Below are 11,917 nucleotides of genomic sequence, written 5' to 3'. Positions count from 1 at the left end.
ACTTCGTCATTATTACTGCTATCGTCATTATCATTTTATTACATCCTCGTCCAAAAAATATTAAACTAAACTAAACTATTATATATTTTTTGCATGTCAGACCAGAGTGTTATTTTACCGCCTTATTTGATGTTCACGCGGGAAAACGAGATTTCGTTCATGCCAGTGACGCTTGTACACCAGGGCCAGGCGGTTAGTGACGGCATCGACACTATTCACACTTTGATTCGTGACTTCGAATCTCCGTTGGCGCTCACAATAGATTTTCACGATCAACTCATGTTTTATTCGGATAAAGTTGAGAAGTCCATAAAGATAGTGCGGATAGCAGACGGTGAACTACCAGAGGTGTTATTTCAGAGAATCGGACGAGTCGAAGGTTAGACGTTATATAGGCCTATTAAAGTAACCATTATTAATATAACATTATTACTGTATATAACAATTTCCATATTTAATAAATTATTATTAATAACACATTGATATCAGAACAATTTAAACAGAGTTTAACTTTTGCAAGTTGACTCGTTGAGAATGGAAAATGTATCTAGAAATAACTTTTATCTGTCCTTTATTTTCCCCATATCCTCAGGTAATGAAAACCCCCCACAGTCCCATAAACACATTACTGCCTGAGCTAGCCAACTAATCGAATGAGGGAGGTGGTTGGAATTAGCGGTGTTATCTCTATATACAAATATTCGGTCTGAATTACCGAATTGATGCACGTTGTTACAAAGAATACCTTTTCTTATTATAGGTATTGCCGTTGACTGGTTTGCAAAGAACATTTACTGGACAGACTATGCATTCAATCACATTGTTGTTTGTTCATATGACTCGCGTTTTGTTAGAGAATTGTTTACAAATGACGTAATCAAACCAAGAGGTATTGCGATAGATCCTTTTGAAAAGTAAGTTTTAATGGATGGAACTGTTGTGTAGGCCTAGTTTGCTTCCAAATCGGACTTGGAGACAAGGTGACTTAGGGTCGAGTTGACTCGGGGTCAATTGATTTAGGGCCGAGTTGACACGGGACGTGTTGACTTGAGACTGAGTTGACATGAAGCCGAGTTGACATGGGACCGAGTTGACTTGGGGTCAAGTTGGCCATCTTTATTCTTTTCTTTCTTTTTTAATGTACATCTAATCTTGATTTAAAAAGCCTAAATTGAACAACACAATCCCCCATATCCACGGCCCTCTTGATGAGAGTTAGCTGTAAAATAAACATAATATGTTACCCCCTACGTTTCATAGATTACTCTTTTGGAGCGAGTTTGGCCCGCCTGGACAAATAGAATCATCCAACCTCGACGGTAGTAATCGGCGTGTTTTAAATGTATTAATTGACACAGACCAACCTAGTGGTATAACACTAGACCTAAGCCAACAAAGGTACGTTTCACTATGTTTTTATCTATAAAATGTATTCCATAAATTATAATCAATAACGCCGATTTGAAATTTTCTCAACAACAAAATTCAAAATGCATTGAACTCTCTAAGTAACATTTTCCAGACTATACTACGCCAATAGACAAGATGGTAGCATAAACTACATGAATTATGATGGAACAAATCTAAACACATTATACGTTCATCCTGATGGATATTTAAACTTTTTTGATCTTTCAATATACCAGGTAAGACGACCGAACCATTTTAAGATGTATGAAACTATAGAGGGCGCTATAATATCTTGGCAAATAAATAAACCATAGAGGGCGCTATTGAAACTCTTTATAAACATGGTTACAGTCTGTCAGCATGCGTACAAGAGACAAAAAGGCGGATTTAAATGAAAATCCGTAAATAAGGGATAATAAATTAATTGAAAAATGTAAAAGATGTTTATTTCTGTTGTATAGGATTTTATATTCTGGACAGAGTCAACTGGGGACCGCAACGGCGTCTATGTAATTTACAATGAAAATGAAATTGGAATTGATGGAAGTTTATTAGATGACACGATCATTTATGCCATTGAAACATATGACCAATCAGTGCAACCTCAAGGCTCAAGTAAGCTATGGAACGCCAAAAAGCTAAAAGCACATTGCTATTATCGTACTTACTATTTTCAACATAATATACATACAAAACAAGGATTTTATACTTTTTCAGCATATGAGAAATAAAATATACATACGGTCAATAAATATAGGTTTATAGAAAAGCAAGAAACTATAGATCAATACCAATAGACCTACATACAAATCAATTTTTAATACTAAATGTATAATAAGCATTGTTATAATTATTATGATGTTTATTTGATCCGTTGCAGATATATGTGATCTGAGCAACAATGGAGGATGTTCACACCTTTGTCTGACCTCATCCTTCAATGATACGTCGTGCGCATGCTCAGATGGATTTAAACTCGATAGCAACGATTACAGACAATGTGTTTCTGGTATGAATAAAAAGTCAATACTACTTTATTTGTACAATAAATAAATCATGGACATGGATTCATATTTATACGGTAACCGTCTCAAATCACAATGAACTATATGTAACACAGCAGCTTTCATCTCCCATACGGGTACTTCGTGTCGAGTACTGCCAAAAAAGTGCATGAGTCAGATGTCCTTATCCAAAAAGACTTGTGATCGAGGAAAGCCTTGACGCTGTGCCAATATTTGGGCTATGGTTTGCGGCGCTCCTGCCTTGACCACTCAACCAATCGACTCGACGATAATGTAAACTTACGACGGTTTCGTCTTTTTGAAATATATACGGCAAACTCAAACCACAGAAGAGTCTTGCTCAAAGAATATGATAGTTTAATGTTTTTTAAAGTCTAACATGTATTATACTACTTTTCAATTTTAGCACTACCGATAATGGCAGATAACTTCTACTTGATAGCAGACCAGGAAAAGCACGCCATATTTCAAATGAGAGGAAATGAACCGTTTGAATATACTGGGTTAAATCTAGGGGAAATTGACAATCCGGAGGCAATTGCGTATGACCCTCTAGAACGACGTGTTTACTGGATAGATGGAAGCATAGTTCAAAGGTCATCTCTAGATGGTAGTAACGTCGAAAGTATCATCAAAGAAGAAAACATCATCGGTAAGTTTAATCTGCTCCATCACTTGTTCAATTTCACGTTGTATATTACAATTTGTTTCTTATTATTTAGCACCAAAATGCATTGTTGTTGTTGATTCGGTATTGATAACGATTGAACTGCCGTATCCTACCAAGATGGCATCGAACACGTGATGACGAAGAACACGTGATACTTTATTGACATACAATTTGGCGTTCCATAGTGCAAATGTGTCAAAGGCATTGCTGTAGACTATTACACGTCCTCTGATGTTCTTAGATGGATTCGGTATACCATGATATTTACATCGGGCGACAAACTACGCAGTATAGTTACGTGAAACCTACTGTGAGACAATTTTAGCTTTTCGTAATACAAGCGTGTCTTCTTTTTTCTAGCACCAAAGGGCATTGCTGTAGATTATATTACGCGTCTAGTGTTTTGGACCGATTCGGTATTAAGGAAGATTGAAGTGTCATATCTAGATGGCTCAGTCAGGTATACTCTGATCGACGATCTGGACGAAGAACTACGTGATATAGTAGTGGATCCTATCGGGAGGTATCACATTTTTCCCTCATATTTTTTTTAGAAATTCAAGAAGATATCTACAAGTTAAATATTGCTTATCAAACGTAATAATCTCCAACTAACATGGAGGCCGAGATGAATGGGAAAAGTTCAGAGTTTTAGTACCAATAAATGTTTTGACTTTACAGAAGATTATTTTGGTCGGTACAAGGAAATAACCCGGCTATTGGTACGGCGTACATGGATGGTGGAAGTGAACGTAAATTACCGGTGTCAGAATTAATTAGTAAGCCCTCTGGACTAGTTATCAAGTTTGACGGTAAGTACAATTGTTTTACTTACTTTAACTTAAGAATCGTTAAAGTAATAAGTTGTACTGTATTTTGAAATATTGTTTCACCAGAGAATCGATTATATTGGTGTGACGAGAATGCTGGTATAATCGAAAGCATAACTCTTGATGGCACCAGTCCAATGCTGTACTTTAACTCATCTACCAGACCTAGCAGCCTTAGCGTAATGTTTGATGACGTTGTATGGAGTGACGACTTTGAAACAAGTCTTCAGAAATTAGAAGAAAACGGAGAAGCAACAAATGTCGATGACAATCACTTTGGAAAGATTTCATCAATTCACTATCATGCATCTATATCAACATTACAAGGTATATTAGGGAAGAGAGCAGCGTATGTGAAAATATGATTCCAGTTGCGTAACAATGGGTCCGTAAAAAGGGAGAGACCACTTACATCATATAGTATGAACCACGTAAGTGCCAAACAACCTCATGTCATTCATTTCTTAATCGTCAACAGAAACGGATGCAGAAGAAAATGGATGTCTTCAAGATAATGGAGGTTGTAGCCATATTTGTCTACCTGGGCGAGTGGCAGGGCAAGTAACATGTGCATGCTCTGACGGTATACTACTTTTATCGGACAATAAACGTTGTGACACAGGTAACTACACATTTAGCACAAGTGTAATAACAATTTCACACAAATTGGCCGGCTTCTTTGGCAACAATTAGCTCACCTATCTGGACAGAAAACCAATGCGCCAACCACTTCCATCTAAAGAGTCCACATAAATAGTGGTGCATGGGTTTCCACTAAACAGTTTGCCTGCCATAGTATGAAACATACATTATCCCTCATTCGTTTCACGGCCATGTTGCCTTTACTATGACCCTGTACAGGGGTATCCAAAAGGATAGGTTCTACACATTACACTATCAATCACATGATGTCAATAATAACAATTTTTTGTTTAATTTCACAGACATACTTTGTCCTAAGACATTTCTTGGTGGAGGCGTAGAAGACAACTGCACTCGATCGGTCAACACAACCTGTGATATATATTGCATTCCGCAATTCTATAGAAGCGATGTTCTTTCCAAAATAACATGTACTGAGATGGGGAAATGGAATACCGATACGGATTTCTTATGTACACGTAAGTCAGCCAATAAGTGGAAAGGAGATCCATAATTTTGAAACAATGTTTGGGTTCAAAAACTTTGAAAAAGTGCTGAACTAATGTTTAATCTTTTGGATTCAAGTTTAAGGAGTATGGGGTCTCTCCTCCACCACCTCACTCTCTCAATCCACCTTTGAGGCCTATACTTCCTCATGTATAGAGTATTTTATGTACCTACAGTACAATGCATCAAATGTGACAAGTTTGAATACTACTGTACCTTAGATAAATAAATCAGTATACAGTAGTTTGCATGGTACAAACTGAACAAATGGAACAAACTTTATAATAGGTTTTTATTTATTCTCATTTTTGGTAAAATGCTAAGGATAACAACAAGTGAATTCATTCACTATCCTTCTCAAAGGTGGCAATCCCATTCACAAGACAAACATTACACAAGATGCTCTACATAAACAAAGACTTATTAAAAGTCTTTGGGAGTGGAGTTGTAAATTGTCATGAGAAAAAATTCTGACATATGACATATTCGATTTATAATATTAATTTTGCTATTATGATTTCTCAATTGCAGATTTTTGCTCTCTGCCATTATCTGCGGGTAACTCGTCATCATGTGACGTCATCTCACCAGAGTCTCGATATTACTTTAGTGATACGTCGGGATGTACAGATTTTGAATATTATTGCAACGGAAATGAAAACAATTTTGCCACTATTGAGGAATGTGAAGCAAGATGTGGAGGTAAAGAAAGTCAAACACGTATATGATAGAAAAAAATTCATTATCGGATGATAGCAATAAAACTTTAAATTTATACTGATTTCACTAATATTATTATTACATATCGATATATTTTTTGTTTTGTCTGGTTGGAGTTTGGTTACTCTTTTCAAAAAATGAATTTGGGTCATTGAATTATTTATTTTATAATTGTTTAATGCTAATTATTTTTATTACATTTTAATAAAGGCAATTTCGGTTTTGCATCGACGGTGTCACTGCCTCTCCAGACAACACAGGTTTCTTCAGTAAGTGTGAAAGGTAAGCGTCAGTAATTCCGATTTAGCTAATAAGATTGTATATTAGTAACGAAGTTGCAAGGAAGCTATAAGCAAATTTATAATATTAATTTGAAATTTTAAAAGATAAGATAAATCGTTACGGTGTCATGACCACAACAAGGCGAACATAAAATTTGAATCTTTTCAAGGACGTTCTTAAAGTTATTGTTTTCATTTTTCAAAATGTTAATTATAAAATGTATGATTGTACAGTATGTACTGAAAGTGCTTATTGTGGAAACCTGGTCTGAATAAGCATAGTTGAAATTTTACACTATTGAGCTCCATTGACAACTGTTCCATTTTACCAGGGGAGAGTGAAATTACACCCTTCCCTGGTTTGACTGAACGAAATACGGCTCTGTTTTGTTCTTTAATTAAAAAGTTCCGGGAAATGGAACACTGATATCCAGTAAGAATATTATCATTTTTAGGTATCTCAAGCATTGATATAGTTTGGATGTCATTTGGTTGTATTGTCGGCATCGTTGTAGTGATAGTTGTCATCAGCATCATTGTTTTTCGAATATCAAAATCAATCAAAGAAGAATCACAAGGAAATGGGTTAATTAAGTAAGTATAAATTGATATAATATATTAAGCCATTTGCAAATGTAGTTTACTGGACACTATGAAGTGTCTATCTATCGCTGATCTTGCTGCTGCTACCACTTAACACCATCGACACCACAGCCAACGACACCACAGCCAACAACACCACAACCAACAACACCACAACCAACAACACCACAACCAACAACAATAACACCATCAGTGACCACAACAACAAAAGGCAATACCACCACCAGTGATCACAACCAACATCAACACCACAACCAACAGCAACACCACCGCTACCATAACACCATCGCTACCATAACACCACATTAACAACAACCAACAGCAATAGCACAACAACCAACAGCAATACCACCACGACCAACAGCAATACCTCCACCAACAGCAATACCACCACCACAACAACCAACAGCAATACCACAACAACCAACAGCAATACCACCACCACCACAACAACCAACCGCAACACAACTAAAAGCAACACCACCACTACCTAACATGTAAAGGCCTGTGTGGTAGAAGCATTACAGTATAAATAGCAATAGAGCATCAATAATAATAGTAATATCAGCAACGTGTCGATAGCAATGTAGCAGCACGGTAGAAGCAACATCATATTAATAGTAAACTATCAGTATAAATAGCAGTATTCTAGCAGAAATGATAAAAGCAGCACCGTGGCAATAGCCCTAAAAAGTGGACAAAATCGTACCAGTAGCAGCAGTACTATAGCAAAAATAATAGAATAGCCCAGTAGAAAAGACAACGATGCAGCATTATTTTAAATATTGTAATGATGCCCTAATGCTTAAAAACTCTTCTATTTTATAGACCAACTTTCGATATGGCTAAACGCCCACTACCTGATCCTAATGACGACATTTACGACGATCCGGACTACAATATAATTGCAAACATCGCCAGAGAAAACCCAGCAATGCTTGCACGCATAAATGCAAATGCCACAATTGCAAACGTGGAAGACGGTAGACTGCCACAGCAGAATGGGAGCGGTGATGGTGGACAGACACCATACTATTTAACAGTTGACGACAACGGTGATCCAGTAAAACCTGAAGAAATGGTTGATGGCTATCTACTACCGAATGATACTGAAAATAGAAAAATTAAGGAAACGCCATATTATTTAACAGTGGATGATAATGGGGACCAAAGAAAAACTGACGAAATGGTAGATGGCTACTTGATACCGACTTCTGAAGAAGGTAAGGCGGACGTCGTAGATAAGTCAAATGAAAACGGCCAAAGTTCGAAGAAAAAGGAAACTCCGTACTACTTAACCGTTGTTGACAATAGCAGGCCTACAGTCGATTCCACGTTTGTAGAGGACTACACAACGCAAACATCTATAGCAAAGAATGCTGGGTTTGTGGATGACTACACGACACGCACTCTAATTGAACCGGATGAGAAAGAGAGCGCTACGAATTCTGGGTTATATGATAACTGCACTACGCGCATTTCAGTTTCACCAGAGGAAAAAGGCAGTGTGAAGAATTCTGGATTAGTAGATTCACCTGACGAAACGGTTGATGGCGACTACACGACACGCATTTTGATTGCACCAGAAAAAGAAGAGAGTGCAAAGGAATCTGGATTGGTAGATGACGTAAGCACACGAACACCAACTGCAATAGAAAACGCTGCCTTTGTTGCGGATGACGTATCGTTAGACCAAAATAACACAACCAATAAATTGGATAACCAACCATGATGAATAAGCGCTATGATTATTACCACACATGTCACGAAGCTTTTGTCAAAACCAACAGTCACTTCACTCGGGAAGAGAGGGGGTGGAAGGAAGACGAGATGTACGCGAGATATACGCGGAGAACCACATTCACATAATCAACGTTACGTGCTGTAGCTGTTGATGTGTTGGGTAATTACGGCAAAGAATGTTTACTTAACATTATAGAAACAACATCCATATTACCGTTTTTCTGTGGTGTTACTATATTACGAAAACATTAATGCTATGTTCATATTCAAAACTCTAGTACATTATATACATACAAGTCTAGCTTAAAGACTCATTTATTCACCATGTCTTATCCTGAAAACTTGTAGCGTATTTGTAATGTTTGTAGTCTTTAAGATTTGTAACTTTTTTCATGTTCTTTGTAGTCAGTAGCGTCTTTTTTTAGACCATTTCCATTATTATTATTATTATTATTACCATGTCTAATGGTATATACTTTATTATTTAATGTTTTGAAAGCAATAGTATGTACGTCGTTTGTGTTACGTTTAATATTCGTTACGTTCTTTCTAATAGTAATCGCAACAAGAAAGTATTACACTCATGCAATCTAGTAAATCAATTTAAAAAACAATTTTAGGACAAGTTTTGACAACAAAAGATAAGCCGTTACGTACTGTAGTTGCTCAAAGGTTTGAAACTAGACCCAAGAGCTGGCTTTGTGCCAAATGTTAACTTTAAAACTTTGAGTTGTCTATGCCGTAACCTCATGCCGTAACCTCATACCATAACCTCACACCGTAAATTAATTAATGGTCTAAATGTATTAGCATCCAACGAATTGGCTTTTTTTAGTTACTATGCATAGTTTTGCGACTAATTTCATGAATTGTTAAAGAAATTGGAACGTTGTTTGGTCACTTCCATACTGGTCACTAAGCACGCCTAGGTACGAACGACCACGGTATATTGGACCTGTGGATACACCATTTTGTATGTATGTTTTTTTTTTTCATATATTAGAAAATAAAATTGTTCTATGCACGACAATACAATGTAGTTGCTATCTTCATAAATAATTTATTAGTCTCTAGAACCCACACAAATGGAAGATGTTACCGGAAAAAAGTACTCTTTGGTTTAATTGACGATAAATAACAATAATAAATAGCTCCCCGTCATACCACCAATATTGCGTCAACTCCGTGATTCCAATGATTTGTTCCGTTACTTTCACGCACATGACACCAATATGTAAATGAATTCTACTAGCTGTAATTACAGACTTTTGCAATATTTGTGTTCCAATAATCGTACAGTTATTTTAAATTAGGCCTATTGACTATAAGTGTATCATTCATTAAACTGTAAGATTTAATATTTGAAATATAGGTACGTATGGTAAACATGGCCTAGGTGAAATTAATATGTCAGTTGATGGCAACACTTCACTTGTAAATCCGCTGTCCGTCTACTTACTCACGTGAGAAGAAATTCGCAAAAAGTTAGCTGGGGAGGAACGGGCCACCCTGCAGAAAACAAATAACAGTTTTATGTTTAAATATTTTATATTTTGTATACATTTACATAGTATTATTACTGTGACTTGTGGTGGCTAACATGATTTCGGTATTCAAATCCAGTTCTTTGTAAGAGATTGAATTATACTATCTTGGGGGTGATTTTTTACGCAATATTATTATCGTTATTTTCAATACGTTTGTTAATAATTTATATTTGTATTTAAAATTAAAACGCATACAACAGATTTTTTTCTTATGTGTTTTGTTAATATTCTCGAATTGATGGTGTTCACAAAAGTTATCACATAATAATAAAGCAAGCAAAATAACAACAGAATGCTGATCTTCAAAGGGTTTATATGTGGTTGCGACACGATCAGTTCCACGCTTCTAAACGCTTGACTGATTTTAGATTGGCCAATTGGCTTCCTCGAACCATGGAGGAAATATATTTCCTCCATGCTCAAACAGACATCACATCGGATAGTTCAGTGCTGTATCTGCAACTAGTATGAATTTGTCGCAGCCAGTCATAAGATCAAACGATTGTTACGAGTTCCTATCTTGGTAAGGCGACTCCGCGTCCTGTTGCTATATTTGCCATGGTATGATCAGGGAAGCGTGAAATTATTTTTTTCATGATAAAATAGGAAATCTTAATTTGAGCATTTGGGAAAATTATGTTTGAAGATTAATGTGGTCGTCACCGTACGGTTAGTCAACATACAGTAGATTTGTACATTACGTAACGGGTTCCCACTATGGAACATCACTACTGTAGCTTGTGATTCGCCAACTCGCTTGCGTTGGGCGTACGTACAAGCAAACAAGCTTAAAGCACACAACAGAAACTAGTGCAATATAAAAATGACAGCACAAAACATGCATGTGAAGTCCCCAGTAAATAATTCAAACAAAGTGGCCCAAATTAAGCTGATACTAATTATTGTTATGAATGGTTTTGAAAAGTGTATTCAATAATCAAATAGGTCTAGAATATGATAACACATGTATCGGCGTTATTATCGTTGGAATATTGAAGAAGAAAACAATTAAAATATTATGACTCCCAATTGTTATCAATTTGATGTTTGATTTTTGTAAAATTTAGGGATTTCAATTAGGGCTTTGTGTAAATTTCGAAAAGCATGTTACTTTTGATAGAAATATATTTGTTCTAAATTAAACTATTTAGCATTATTTTAGATTTTTCATCACTAAAAATTATAATTAGACTAGTGCATCTTCAACTAAAATCATACATTATAATCTAATCTAGATTTTTGAAAGAAAATTTGCCAAGCAGGCCAAAAGCAAGGCAAAGCAAAATGCATGAAACAAAAGCAACCAAAAAAGTAAAACAAAAAAACAAGCATGCAGTCTACTTTGAACAAGCTCTTAAAAGTGCAAAAAGCTAGCAAAAATAAAATGTTAACAGTTAATTCTTGAAAAAATGAATTAAACAGATTTTTTATCCTATCCTTGTTTTAATTTTATTCGTTTTACAATATGTAATAAATACAATTCCAAGTAAGGTTAAAGGAAAAATTTCTTAAGCTTTGTCTACACTATCAAACTTTATGTGACAACAAAATGGACAAGATGGACATGATGAAGTCATATCACTACCATATTACTCCTACTGTATATGTGCGTGCATCACATTTTTTGTCACATAAAGTTTGATAGTGTAGACAGACCTTTACTTGATCATTGCTTCAAAGAAAATTACTATTTAGTTCAGTTTGAATTTATAAACTACATAATGACAAATTATTGTTGTTTATATTAAACATTTGTTTATTTAAAAGAAATTGAGCAAAAAATGTTTACATATTAAATGTTGAAATATTAATTATTAATCAACTATTTAATTTGAGTGTATCTTATCTTGAATAAATCTTTTAAACTGTTCTCGTCAGTTTTCTATACTATTTCATATGTTCACATATAAAGCACTTTATAAATTTCTAGCTTTGATAT

General features: G+C 35.5%; 2 protein-coding genes across 4 annotated transcripts in view; one reads left to right on the top strand and one right to left on the bottom strand.

Moving 5' to 3' along the window:
- The first annotated feature begins 2,852 nt into the window (after positions 1-2,852).
- LOC144843263 (uncharacterized) lies at positions 2,853-8,829 on the top strand. The gene is made up of 10 exons (XM_078700057.1): positions 2,853-3,087; positions 3,466-3,628; positions 3,787-3,917; positions 4,002-4,262; positions 4,414-4,557; positions 4,880-5,056; positions 5,616-5,786; positions 6,015-6,086; positions 6,541-6,679; positions 7,517-8,829. Exons 1-10 carry the CDS (start codon positions 2,853-2,855, stop codon positions 8,418-8,420), a joined length of 2,397 nt encoding a protein of 798 aa, XP_078556183.1. The 3' UTR covers positions 8,421-8,829.
- Positions 8,830-9,439: 610 nt separating this feature from the next.
- LOC144843120 (cyclin-C-like) overlaps positions 9,440-11,917 on the bottom strand; it is a 65,488-nt gene continuing 63,010 nt past the window's right edge. For all 3 annotated transcript variants that reach the window (XM_078699844.1, XM_078699843.1, XM_078699842.1), the window contains one exon: positions 9,440-9,940. In XM_078699844.1, coding sequence (XP_078555970.1) covers positions 9,883-9,940 — 58 coding nt within the window. In that variant the 3' untranslated portion in view covers positions 9,440-9,882. The remainder of the gene's footprint in view (positions 9,941-11,917) is intronic.

The sequence above is a fragment of the Antedon bifida genome, chromosome 5 (genome assembly GCF_963402885.1).
Source record: "Antedon bifida chromosome 5, ecAntBifi1.1, whole genome shotgun sequence".
NCBI lineage: Eukaryota > Metazoa > Echinodermata > Crinoidea > Comatulida > Antedonidae > Antedon > Antedon bifida.
The sequence above is the reverse complement of the archived record's forward strand: the minus strand, read 5'-3'. Positions and strand labels throughout refer to the sequence as shown.

What these genes read in the sequence shown, in the direction of transcription:
- LOC144843263 (XM_078700057.1), top strand. Translation starts at nt 2,853, where the DNA reads ATGGCAGATAACTTCTACTTGATAGCAGACCAGGAAAAGCACGCCATA. An exon ending in GTAGTGGATCCTATCGGGAG is followed by an intron (nt 3,629 to 3,786) that starts GTATCACATTTT and finishes TTGACTTTACAG; the next exon opens with AAGATTATTTTGGTCGGTAC. An exon ending in TACGGATTTCTTATGTACAC is followed by an intron (nt 5,057 to 5,615) that starts GTAAGTCAGCCA and finishes TCTCAATTGCAG; the next exon opens with ATTTTTGCTCTCTGCCATTA.